Below are 13,386 nucleotides of genomic sequence, written 5' to 3'. Positions count from 1 at the left end.
TTCTTCTGAAATGGACGCTTAACCTCTTTAGAAGGACCGTGTTGGTTCAAATAAGACTGATGCTTGAGGAGGAAGAAGGTTACCAACTTCATTGTCAGTGTCAATTTGGCAAGTGGGTTTTAACCCAAATATTTTATTTGCCATTGTTAGGCAGCTGGTTACAATTTAGCATCTGGGCTTACAGTCAAAGGGAACACGTCTCTGGAATCCTGGTAGTTGGGCTTTGATCATAGTTCGATATCTGTGTTGGTTGAGAAGTCTTTATAGTCTTAAACTTGTGATCTTGTGGTGAATACAGTGTGCAGCTGTGATCTAATGGATTGAGCACAGGGTGTGAGCCGGAGATAGGGTCTATCCCTGACACTGCATTTTGCACAACCTTAGATAAGTCATTTAACCGCTGTGCCTCAGATTTTTTTTCTTCTACAGTGGAGATAATACCCACTTTATAAGGCACTTTGAAACCTCAGGATACTAAGCACTATATAAATGACCATTACTTTATGGGCTTTGGATATATGTCATTCTTTTAACATGACCTCTGTATTATGAGTAATCTGTCTTCCTGCTGACCAGTAATGGCTCTCCTCTTGGAGAGTTTGATCAGCTCAGATGGGTTTTTTGGTGCGTGAAAACTTGATGAAATTGAGCAAAAGCTGATGGCCTGACTCAAAAGTGCCGAGCACCCACAGCTCCCGGTGAAGGCAATGCGAGCTGGGGGTGCTTATCCTGATTTTCAAAAGGTGCTATCTGAGTTTTTATATTTACAATGTCTAGGAGTAAGGGAAGGGGAACTCTCAGGGTATGTGTTAATCTTATAAAATACATAAGTGAGACCAGATTGTCTGAAGAAGAGCTCTGTGTAGCTCAAAAGCTCGTCTCTCTCACCAACAGAAGGTGGTCCAGTAAAAGATATTGCCTCCCCCACCTTGTCTCTCTAATAACCTGGGGCCAACCCGGCTACAACACTGCAAAATACATAAGTAGCAGCCAAGGCTAATGTCCATGAAGCCAAAATGTCCATGGAAAACAGCAGAACAAAGGCTAGGGAAGCTTATCTCCAATGTATAAATATCTGCCAAGCACTCCCAGTCCCCATGTCTGTTACTTTGGCAGAACAACTTTAAAAAGTGGTAGTGGTCATCCTAGTTAGGGTAGGAGTAGGGAGGTTATATTACCTTTGTATTTGACACTGGTATGACCACTGTTGGAATACTGTGTCCAGTTCTGGTGTCCACATTTTAAGAAGGATGTTGATACATAGGAGAGGGTTCTGAAGAGATCCGCAAAAACGATTAAAGGATTGAAAAGCATGCCTTATAGCGATAGACTCATGCAGCTCAATCCGTTTAGCTTAACAAAGAGAAGCTAAGGGGTGATTTGATCCCAGTACCTATAGGGAGCAAATATTTGATAGTAGAATCATAGAAATGTAGGGCTGGAAGGGACCTCGAGAAGCCATCAAGTCCATCCCCCTGCACTGAGGCGGGACCAAGTAAACCTAGTCCATCCCTGACAGGTGTTTGTCCAACTTGTTTTTAAAAGCTTTCAAAGATGAGTACTCCACAGCCTCCCTTGAAAGCTTATTCCAGAGCTTAACTCCCTTATAGTTAGAACGTTTTTCCTAATATCTGACCTTGCTGCAGATTAAGCCCCTTATTTCATGTCCTACCTTCAGTGGACATGGAGAATACAATAATTGATCACCCTCCTCCTTTATAGCAGCTCTTAACATATTGGAAGAGTGATCCGGTCGCCCCTCAGTCTTCTTTCCTCAAGACTAAACATGCACAGTTTTTTCTACCTTTCCTTATAGCTCAGGTTTTCTAAACCTCTTATCATTTTTGTTGCTCTCCTCAGGACTCTTTCCAATTTGTCCCCATCCTTCCTAAACTGTGGTATTCAGAATGAGACACGGTACTCCAGCTGGGGCCTCACCAGTGCCGAATAGAGCAGGGCAATTGCCGCCTGTGTTTTACATAAACACCCCCTTTTGATACGTCCCAGAATCATAGTTGCCTTTTTTGCAGCTGAATCACATTGACAACTCATTCAGTTTGTGGTCCATTATAGTCCCCAGATCTTTTTCAGCAATTTTGTAGTTGAGCATCTGATTATCCCTTCCTAACTGAAGTACTTTACACTTGTCTTTACTGAATTTCATCTTGTTGAATTCAGACCAATTTACCAGTTTGTCAAGATCATTTTGAATTTTAAACCTGTCCTCCAAAGTGCTTACAACCCCTCCTAGTTTGCTGTCATCTGCAAATTTTATAAGCATGCTCTCTACTCCATTATCCAAGTCATTAATGAAAATATTGAATAGTACAGAACCCAGGACTAACCCCTGTGGGACTCCCAATTTGACATCAAAACATTGATAACTATTCAAGTACAGTCTTTCAATCAGTTATACACCCACCTTATAGTCATTTCACTTAGACCATATTTCCCTAGTTTGCTTATGAGAATGTCATGTGGAACTGTGTCAGAAGCCTTACTAAAATCAAGGTATATCACATCTACTGCTTCCCCCTAGGTCAGTAATCCTATCAAAGAAGGAAATTAAGTTGGTTTGGCATGATTTGTTCTTGACAAATCCATGCTGGCTATTCCTTATAAACCTTTTATCCTCCAGGTGCTTACAAATTATTTAATAATTTGCTTCAGTATCTTTTCAGGTATTGAAATTAAGCTGACTGGTCTGTAATTCCCCAGATCCTCCTTGTTCCCCTTTTGAAAGATAGGTACTATGTTCAGCCTTCTCTTGGTCTGGAACCTCTCCCATCCTGCAGGAGTTCTCAAAGATAATTGCTAATGGCTCCAAGATTGCTTCAGCTAGTTCCTTAAGCACCCTAGCATGAATTTCATGAGGCCCTGCTGACTTGAATACATCTAACATATTTAAATATTCTTTAACCTGTTCTCTCTCTGTTTTGGCTTGTGTTCCTTCAATGTTAATTGTGTTGAGTATCTGGTCATCATTAACCTTTTTAGTGAAGACTGAAGCAAAATAGGGATTAAGCACCTCAGCTTTCTTGATGTCACCAGTTATTAGTTCTCCTTCCCCACTAAGTAGAGGACCTCCACTTTCTTTCATCTTTCTCTTGCTCCTAATGTAATTAAAGAACCTCTTCTTATTGCCTTTTATGCCCCTGGCTAGGTGTAACTCATTTTGTGCCTTAGTCTGTCTGATTTTGTCCCTACATACTTGTGCTGTTCTTTTGTACCCCTCCTGAGCAATTTGACAATGTTTCCACATTTTGTAGGATTCCTTTTTGATTTTCAAGTCATTTAAAGAGCTCATAATGGAGCTATATTGGCTTCTTACTATTCTTCCGATCTTTCCTTTGCTTCGGAATAGGTTGCAGTTGTGCCTTTAATATTGTCTCCTTGAGGAACTGCCAGCTCTCTTGAACTCCCTTTTCCCTTAGATTTTCTTCCCATGGGACCTACCTACCAGTTCTCTGAGTTTGTTGAAGTCTGCTTTTTTGCAGTCCATTATCCTCATTCTGCTGCTCTCACTCCTTTTCTTTAGAGTCGTGAAATCTATCACTTCATGTTCACTGTCACCCACGTTGCCTTTCGCTTTCAGATTCACTACCAATTCCTCCCTGTTGGTCAGAATTAAGTCTAAAATGGCTGTCCTCCTGGTTACTTCCTCCACTTTCTGGAACAAAAAATTGGGCTCTTCAATCTAGCAGACAAAGGTATAACAAGATCCAGTGGCTGGGAGTTGATATCTACTGGACAGCTTTGGAACCCAAAGAGAGTGGGAGAAAGTAGCTACAATAACAGAATCATAGAATATCAGGGTTGGAAGGGACCTCAGGAGGTCATCTAGTCCAACCCCCTGCTCAAAGCAGGACCAATTCCTAGACAGATTTTTACCCCTGTTCCCTAAATGGCCCCCTCAAGGATTGAGCTCACAACCCTGGGTTTAGCAGGCCAATGCTCAAACCACTGAGCTATCCTTCCCCTCCAACAGCACAGAGAGGGAGAGACTGACATACCTTGGTTCAAGCATTGGGCTGCATGAATTTATTTTTCCTCATAACACATGGTGACTTATATATTCAACTCTCATTTGGTAAATTCAAGGATCTAAATTTAAGCATATTGCATTCGAAGAGGGTGTGTGGAGATCAGGGAGTGGTGGAAAGTTGTACCCTTTAAGGCTGTTTGTTTTTCATTTGCCACGGTGGTAGCCACTGCTAGCCCAGGCCTCAAGGATAGAGCAATGTAATGGTCACATGCAGCGTGACATTGAACTTGTATGTAAAAGCCACATCAAAGCTTTACTCCGGAGGTCTGATTTGAGACTAATTTGGCATCTACATACATTTCCCTGAAAACATCTGCAATCGAAATGAAAAGAGAAGCAAAATCGGTTTTTCCTTCAGTGCTTTTTGCATATGACATGACACTGATTGCCAACCACAATCAGCAACAGCTGTGCCACCATTGCCAAATCCCCTGAATTTGCTTTAGCACCAAGTAGCTTAGAGCTCACTGTCTTGGCCAGCTCTTGTCTAATGATCAGTTAGTTGTCATCTCCTCCTAGGCACGATGTGTTTTGAAATGGATATGGCTTATTCTTAGAGCCTAGTTGAAGCCCAAAGAATGCAAGACGAAAGGGAAATTGTTCAAAAGAAGGTAGAATGTGTAACGGGAAACTGCCAGCTGCCACCACCCACCTTCTGAACAACTTCAGAGTCTGAATCTCCTTCCATTTGGGCTGGGGAAGCTCTTTTGAAGGTTATAGTAGCTCTGATGCCACTAAAAGGAGCATTTTAAACAAGAAGTGGCTTTTCTGACTTGCTGCTTCCTTTTGGAAGGCACTTAAAACTCGATGACTAAAGCATGAGTACAGGTACTGCAGGGAACATTGCCCTGGTCAGGGGTTGGGCAGCAGTTCTCAAACTTCATTGCACCGTGACCCCCTTCTGACAACAAAAATTACTACATGACCCCAGGAGGGGGGACCGAAGCCTGAGCCTGCCTGAGTCCCGCTGCCCGGGGTGGTATGGCCAAAACCAAAGCCCGAGGGCTTCAGCCCTGGGTAGGGGGCCTGTAACCTGAGCCCTGTCACCACGGGCCAAAGCCTGAGCCTTGCCACCCAGGGCTTGAAGCCCTTGGGCTTCAGCTTTAGCCCCAGCAAGTCTAACGCCAGGCCTGGTGAGCCCATTAAAACAGGGTCACGACCCACTTTGGGGTCCCCACCCACAGTTTGAGAACCGCTGGGCTAGATGATCCAGGTCTCGTCCTTCTCTGAGGATTCTTAGACACGGGCTGGAGACAGTTACCGTGACAATGGCTCTACATTTGACATGAGACCTTCTTGTTCTTCAGGTGCCTGAGGTGGTGAGCCATGCTGGGCAGGAGAACAAGACACCCCCAAGAAGTAATCAGCAAGCACCGGATGAACCTGTCCCACCAGGATGCTGTGCCCCAAAGGATCAGCCCATCCAAAGAGTGTGACATCAGCCTGGAGGTGTTCAGCAAATCCACACCTGAACTCAAACAGAGCCGCAAGCTGGCACAGCAAGCCCGGGACAGGAGAGCCCGCAAAGCTGACCTCAAAGACTCCAACGGGAGGGAGGCAGAAACAATTACCTTTATTTCTGGCACAGCAGAGGCTCCCCAGACCCAGAGCTTGTGCTGTCTTTCTTTGTCTCAGGCCTGGAATGCCTCCAAGGCTGTTCTCTGCTGTATAGTGACCTGTGGGGGCTGCTTTAAGAATTGCAGCATTCACATCCCCTGCCTGGGTCACACTGAGACTTCGACTGATGATGGAAGAAACAGAGAGCAAAATGGACGTGTGCCTAGCAACAGCCCTGCCAACATCTCACCCATTGAAAAGAATGGGAACCCGATCAAAAAGAACACTATGGGGAGCAGTTTCAGTTACCCAGATGTGAAACTGAAGGGGATCCCTGTCTATCCGAACCGGAGCCCTGGCAACCATACAGATGCAGATTCGTGCTACAAAGAGCCCCTGCCAGAGAAGACCTTCAGGAACAGCATAGAAAAGCCACCACTCCCCAGCAGCCACCGGAGCTCGGAGGAATATTACTCCTTCCACGAGTCTGACCTGGACCTCAGTGAGTTGAGCAGCTCTATGTCCAGCAAAGAGATTGATGTCTTGATCTTCAAGAAACTGACCGAGCTCTTCAGCGTCCACCAGATTGATGAGCTGGCCAAGTGCACGTCAGACACTGTCTTCCTGGAGAAGACCAACAAGATCTCAGACCTGATCAATAGCATCACTCAGGACTACAACCTGGATGAGCAGGATGCTGAGTGCAGGCTAGTCCGAGGCATTATACGTATCAGCACCCGGAAGAGCAGGGTCCGGCCCCCCATTTCCATTCCTGCCACCAAGAGCCACGAGGAGAAGGCAAGCAGAGGAAACCCACCGGACAGCGGCAATGAAACCATGCTGGAGTCCCTAATCACCAGCCAAGACGGTACGTGCAAGTCCCTTGTCCACACTAGCTTTGCAGCTCAGTTCCCTGTGTTTGAGAGCTGGGTTCACCTTGGGATATGGAACCCCAGACTTGTGAGAGCTCCTGCTTTGGAGTTTGCAGGGAGTAGAGTTGGAAACTGAACTGTAGCATCAAGGTTATTTTCCTGAGTTGGGGGAATCTCATTCCCCTCCTAAACCCTGAAGTTGGCCACTTAATACTATCCATGTCCCTGAGAACCCACTTTGCAGCTATTATCCTTCTGCATAACTCACCATACTTTACTCTGCCAGAGGGGTTTGCGCTGAGTGATATAAGGGGCTGGCCATACACTAGTCCTGGCTCGCCTCCCTAACCCCATTTTAGGAAGCAAAGCCATGAGTCAAACTCAGGTCACTGGGATGATCAGATCTGGCATATGCCAGAGCACTTCCACTACGGCTAGTCAGTTGGCCTTCTTAATTAAGCTTTGACCAATGTTGTTCTTGGATAATGTTCACCTCCTGATGCTTTCTTCCCCATGCCTCATTCTCAAGCCAAAGGAATCTTAGTTTCTCTGCCTGTAGCATGAAGGAACTTTCCCAACCCAGTAACAACTCTGAAACAATTGTTGTCTATCAACACCCTTGGAAAGCTGGCTGGGCTGGGGGGTGGTTTCACCATGTTAATTTTCTAATCTCTTTCATTCCGCTTCCGGAAAGCCTTTCCTTCCCCCACTCTCACCCTTAACTTAGACTCCAGTAACGTAACCTGATACACTTCCAGACTTCTGAACTGCACATTGAGGCCGGTCACTAGCTTGTCCCCTATCGTTCTTCTCTTAGGTGATAGTTACCTGCAAGTATCTCAAGTGCTGCCTAACCCTGAAAGAAAAGGGGGAAGCTGCTGACAGAGTGTGAGGGCCTCTTTCTTTGGAATGTGCACCCCTCCTTGTCCGAGTACCTGAAACTGCTCACCTGCAGGACATGCCACAAGGCGCGCTGTCTTAGGGCTCTTGAAGAAGCAAATATTGTTGGATGTGATGGGGAAAGAGTAAGACTATTCTATTTTTGGGCTGGCTGGTTATTTAGTTTTAGGGGTGCTGTTCCTTTATCGTATTTAAATAGGTGTCAGAGGCACAAGAATGTTTCTTAAACCTAAAGAATAAAGAAGTAGTGAGCTTAGCCCTGATAGCCAGCTGGATACGTGCAAGTGATAGTGGCTATTGGGAGAGAGCGTTATATGATGCTGGCAGTTGTGTCTGCACATGGCACCATATACACCTTCAGTCTTTTCCCCTCTCAGCACTTCTGAATTTTCTTTCCAGATTTGGCTGTGCAGATATCCGAGGAAACCACAGCAGATGCGATAGCCAGGAACATGAGGCCGTTCAGCGCTGCAGGTAACACCTCCATGTCTCTCTCAGTGAGAAAGCAAAGGCTCTTCCAACGTCCAGCTGTGACTTTGGGATGTGGCCTTTATTGAATAGAGGCCATTTCCTTCATTGGGAGGTCCCAGGATAGTCCCCAGATATACTGCAGTGGTGAGGGAGCTTCCCCAAACCTCCCCTACTGCACATGGCCTCAGTTCCCGGTCTGTAACACAAGAATAGTACCCACCTCTCGGGGTGTTGTGAAGCTTACGGCTGGACTCTAGAAATGCAGTGTGGTGGCGTTGGATCTGTGCTCGAGCCTCATGATGCACCTCATTTAGACCTTTACTGGTGCAAAAGGGAATGAAACAAAGATCAGAGTTTATACAACTCCACACACACACACACTCTCTCTCTCTCTCTTTCTCTTTATATATACACACACACACACACACACACACACACACACACACACACACACACTTACTTCTGGGGCCTGACACCAAGCCTGAGGGTTTTCAGTCCCCAAACCTTTGGACAAAGTTGGAAGGGAAGTGAAAGCATAGTTAGGATGGGATTTTGACTTCAGTCTGAGGGTAACTTGCAGTGAAGTGAAGCAGCAGGGGCGAATTATTTACCAGCAGATGCCTTGGGCTCTGTTCCTCTCCCATGTTGCTTTTAATGTTTTGCATCAGAGAGCGGCCTTAGGTTGAGCTGCTAGCTCCCCTCTGTGTGTGAAGTGACAGGATCTCTTCTGAAAGTTGACTCTGATACTCTGGGCTATTCCTTGCCTGAGGGGGTCATGCTGCTTTCTCTTCCCTCGAGATACGCAAGACCCTTCGTATACGAGATACGTATTTGAGAACGCAAGACCCTTCGTGGCAGCTGTATCTGTCTAGCTCCTGAGGATTTTGCTGCTGAGTCTGTGCCATTTTATGTGAACTTATCCTTTCCCACCCTCTCCCCCCCCCTTTTTTTTTCCTCAAGGGTCTCCAATGAGCAGAGCTTCCTCCTACCAGGACACAGAGACTGATTCGTCTGGAGCACCACTGCTTCAGGTTTACTGTTAGGATAATGGACCAAGGCAGCGCTCTGTGGCGGGAGAGGTCGCTTGGCCTTGCGGCACACAGAGCTCCTCATCTCTTTTAATATAAAATGTGCTATGCCACTTTATTTTCTTCAGTTCTCTTTTTCCCTTGTTAAAGTTCAACTTGCCCCTCAATCTGTGGGGCGCATTGGATTTTTTTTGTGTGGGGGATCATAACAGAACCTTGAGGAAATGGACCATAAATCTAGTGAACTTACTCAGACGGTGGGACGTGAGTTCTGGGAACAGAAGATGGACCAGGGGATCCTGACAAAGGGAATTTGTTCTGCCTTTGTGGGAACGTGCTGTTCTACTTCCACTCTTGGAGTGCAGTTTTAGTACCCAACCAGATGTCAGCCATCCAGCTGTTGCCCAGCTTCAAGAGTCAGCTGTACAGTTTTTGCCCTTCCGGCACTGTAGATGTTAATGTATGTTGTGTAGCTTTGTTGATGATCTTTCCCCCACCCCAGGAATGTCTTTCCATTGTAGCAATTCTGTTGAGGTGAACACCAAGGCTGTAAGAACACCCAGCTGTTTAAGATCCCAGATCTCTACTTACTGTTGCTGGCCTTGATGGTCCCAGAGGCTGAGTCCTCTATGCACAGTAGCCGGACAAGCTTTCTTGACAAAGTGCCTTACGCCTGTCCTGGAGGGAACACCTCAGAAAAGAGAGGGTAGTTCAGCCTCCGGGGTTCGTTTAATCTTTGGCCTCTTTGTAGTGAATGCCAACAAAGCAACCAAGCCAATTAGTGCTAGTTGCAGTGTGGACAACTTGTTGATGAGACTAACTGGACTGAGACCCAACTCTGGTCTCTCAGGTTATCATGCAACCACTGAATAACAACTTTAAATCACTGCCAGTCTGGTGAGAACCACTGACATGAGGTATTAAATAGACACAGATGTTGATTTATAACTCGTTTGCCAATCAGCTTTTCCCTCACTCATCTGCCGAGGCTCACGTAGCCCTTGGTGGTCATGTTAACTGTTGGAGAAAGCCCTGAACTTGGGTCTTGGCAGGTAAGCGAAAGACCAGACTTCTTTTAAAATTACAAATCAGTCCTCCCTGTAACTCTGCCTGTGTGTTTGGGATCTTAAATGCTCCTTAGAAATGCTCCCTGGAAAACTTCGCTGTTGCCTTTAAAGGGAGGGAGACGGGCTTTGTGGGGGAACTCTCCATGAAGTGTATGTAGGGAACTGATTATTCCTGTGTAAATGTGACTCTCACTCCCCTTCGCCCAGGGGTGTTCAGCATGCTCAGCCTCTCTCCTAGGAGTGGTGCCCTCCCTCCTGCATCCCGTTACAAAAGAACAGGTAGTGTCGCCACCCTAAAGGCACCAAACTGGGTGACCTTGAGGGCTGCAGCTTTGGAGAAGCCTGAGGGCTGCACCTCACTGGCATCTCCACTGGCTCGTTTATCAGGAAGTGAACACACCCAGCCATGAGATTTGTTTATACACTTCAGTGCCTTAGCAGGGGAATAGGAAATGCTCGTTGGTGGCATTAACCAGCAATGAAACCGAAGTGTCCAGTGCTGCTAGAGACAGAGTGGCAAAGGTGGGCTCTGGCCCTGGTGTAGGCCGCACTTCTGTGCTTAAGCTAAGGGAAGGTGTCTTGAGCTTGTAGGTTGGGACTCTGCAGCCTGTGTTTGCTTCCTGTGCTTTTCAAAGATTTGGAGCTTTTAGTTCCTCACTTCACTAAGTAGGGCTTATATAGCTGCCAATTGTGGACAGAGCCCCTGTGAAACACGCCATTCGCCTGAGCCACATTTAAGTCCCACTCAGATCTACTTGCTGTTCTTGTAAATCACTTACTTTTAAAAAATACAGATTCAATCATATCACTTGAAACATCAGAAACACTGGCTCACGAATCGGTGCTGACTTGGCAGTGATATTTAGGCTAAATAACCGATCCCACAGCACTTTGAAGCTTCTCCCACATTTGGCTGTGTTTTCGTGTGGCTCGGTGTTCCACGTTCGGGCCTTTGGCGGGCTCAGAGGGATGGTCTGGCAATGCAGGAGCCACTGAAGTTTTGATGAGTTGATTGTTTTTCCTTAGGCTTTGTTTTTAAAGCAATGAAATGTAAATTTGAAAAAAAAGCCCTCCCTCTTGTTCATGACCCAAAGTAGAGGCTAGGACTCCTGGCAAACAGAGATTGACTGTAAATACGTAATATTTTGCATACTACATTTGATGGGCCTTGCTGACTCCTGGCTTCTGAACTAGTTTGTAAATATGTACTCGGATAAGTTTACTTTTTAAAATGGACATTTACGTGACAAGGTAGCCTGGTGCCTACTGCTGGGACAAACTGGGCAGTAGGTTGCATATAGCACCTATGACGAGGCAGTTTCAGGAAGAGCTGCCAATGGCTGCTGCCCAGATGCAATAGCAGACTTTTACAACTGTTTATACAGCCACTTGTGCCAATAGTGCCTGACAAGGTATGTGGATTAAAACGCCGAGTGAAAAAAAGGTGGGTGTTAGAGGTGTAAAACTATCCCTGAAACCGGCAAACCTGTTGTATGTTACGTTTGACTCTGTCTTTCTCGTTTTTTTGTTTTTTTAATTGCTCCCTATTTAATGATGCTTTAAATTTCAACCCGAAGCAGATTTTAAGCACACCCTTTGCTGAAGGGTCTGGGAGGGAAGGGAGTGTGTAGTGCCCTGCAGCTGGCAGACAGTAGTGCTCCAGCTACAAGTTTCTCTTGTGGTTGACCGTCGTGTTAAGTCTGTGTCCCTTTCCCCCCCCCCCCCCCCAGTTAATTTAATGCAGCCTGGTGTCTGGGGAGCAATGAGCGTCTGTGTAAATAAAGTAGCCTCTTGGGAGCTGTCTGTGTGCAGGGAAATGTGTGTATGGGGGGGTTAATAAAGGGCAGCCTGTCAATGACAATTCTACAGAACTGAGGCCAAAGTGGGGACAATCTTTTCTACAATGTGTCTCTTCCCCCCCCCTCCCCGCCCAAATCTTGTACTGATTTAATCCATCTGGAGGAGCCACACCCTCATGAAGGGTGTGGGGATGGGGGGGGAGGGAGGTCAGAGCTTTTTGTTCTCTTGACCCTCTGACTTGAAGGACCAGTTTTGCCTTTTTAAAGTCAGTTACTCAACTAGCAGCTAGTTTGCAAAGTCCTGCTCCTGCACCTGCTGTCACTCTCCTTTTTTGGGGTGGGGAGGAAGATCGTCAATCAAAGGAACTCCCTGGTCTCTCTAGCCCCGTCATTAGACGAGGGAGTGTGGCTGCTTATAGGGTAACTACCTTGTAATAAACTTTTTCAAAGGTATGGGGGCGTGGTAAGAATTGGTGCCAGACCCTTCTTTCTCCTCTTTGCAAGGCCCTTCCGAGTGGCAGTGGGGCTCCATTGAGTGAGACCCGATTGTTGGCTTGGAAGGTGGTTGGTTTTGGGGGTGGGGGGGGTGGGGGTGTAATCCCCTTTGCTGGGAGCCTTTCAGTCTGATCTGAGATCTGGAGCTTTCTGCTTCTAAGTTGCCGTTTGGATGGTGCTGCTGGTGGCCGTGATTGAAAACTCCCCACTGTTGCATGGCTGGTGTGAAACAGGCTGGCTGGTGTCAAGCCAGTGATTCCCTGCACAACTCCCCCCCTCCCCCCCCCCCCCGTTCCATTTGGGAGCCACGGTTCTCTGTCTAGAGAGGCAAAAGAGTGAGCCCAAACTCCCCACTTGCTCCTGCAGATAGGCCCTCCATGTGGAGGTCCAGGGAAAGACGTTTGCACTGCATTTACTGGCATGGTTCCTGTTGGGCTAAGTAGAGGACATCAGACTGTAGGCTTGTCAAGCTGCCATCTTCCACCAGCACTAAATAGCCTGTCAGACCCCTGCAGGGAGACAGCCTTCCTTTTTAAGGTTCTTCATTTTCATTTAAAAAATATAAAGGGAGGAAAAAATCCTTGTACTAGGCTGGCGGTGGGTCTTGGCTGGAAGGGCTCTGCCAGGGAAGAACCTTTGCTTGTGAACAGAGCTGTTTTACTGGTGAACCAGGGCAACAGGTATATAGAACTAATACGGCCAGCTCCACTTGAGTGGCAGTAACTTAAGCTGCCTTTCAGCCAGCTTTCCGAATAGCCTTCTCATCCGGGTCCTGCAACTGGGCTCTGGCCACAGAATGTCTTCTCCACTATGCCAGTCTGTTTCGAAGCAGCTTTGGAAGAGGGTCCGACAGCTTGCAGCCAGCTAATCACAGGGCAGCCCCCTCACAAAAAGCTGCTCTAGGACAAGCCATTTAATCATAGAATCATAGAATCTCAGGGTTGGAAGGGACCTCAGGAGGTCATCTAGTCCAACCCCCTGCTCAAAGCAGGACCAATTTCCAACTAAATCATCCCAGCCAGGGCTTTGTCAAGCCAGGCCTTAAAAACCTCTAAGGAAGGAGATTCCACCACCTCCCTAGGGAACCCATTCCAGTGCTTCACCACCCTCCTAGTGAAAAGGTTTTTCCTAATATCCAACCTAAACCTCCCC

At 46.7% G+C, this 13,386-nt stretch overlaps 1 protein-coding gene across 1 annotated transcript; it reads left to right on the top strand.

Moving 5' to 3' along the window:
* Nucleotides 1-5,371: 5,371 nt before the first annotated feature.
* KDF1 (keratinocyte differentiation factor 1) lies at nucleotides 5,372-8,888 on the top strand. Its single transcript, XM_065421867.1, has 3 exons — nucleotides 5,372-6,470; nucleotides 7,774-7,848; nucleotides 8,806-8,888. Exons 1-3 carry the CDS (start codon nucleotides 5,372-5,374, stop codon nucleotides 8,886-8,888), a joined length of 1,257 nt encoding a protein of 418 aa, XP_065277939.1.
* The last annotated feature ends 4,498 nt before the right edge of the window (nucleotides 8,889-13,386 follow it).

The sequence above is a fragment of the Emys orbicularis genome, chromosome 23 (assembly GCF_028017835.1).
Source record: "Emys orbicularis isolate rEmyOrb1 chromosome 23, rEmyOrb1.hap1, whole genome shotgun sequence".
Taxonomy (NCBI): Eukaryota; Metazoa; Chordata; order Testudines; family Emydidae; genus Emys; species Emys orbicularis.
Note: the sequence above shows the minus strand (reverse complement) of the source record. Positions and strands in the feature narration are given on the sequence as shown.

Bases quoted from the DNA above. Each gene is read 5' to 3' on its own strand.
- KDF1 (XM_065421867.1), top strand. From the start codon at position 5,372: ATGCTGGGCAGGAGAACAAGACACCCCCAAGAAGTAATCAGCAAGCAC. The intron at 6,471-7,773 runs GTACGTGCAAGT...TTTTCTTTCCAG, and splicing joins CCTAATCACCAGCCAAGACG to ATTTGGCTGTGCAGATATCC. The intron at 7,849-8,805 runs GTAACACCTCCA...TTTTTCCTCAAG, and splicing joins GAGGCCGTTCAGCGCTGCAG to GGTCTCCAATGAGCAGAGCT.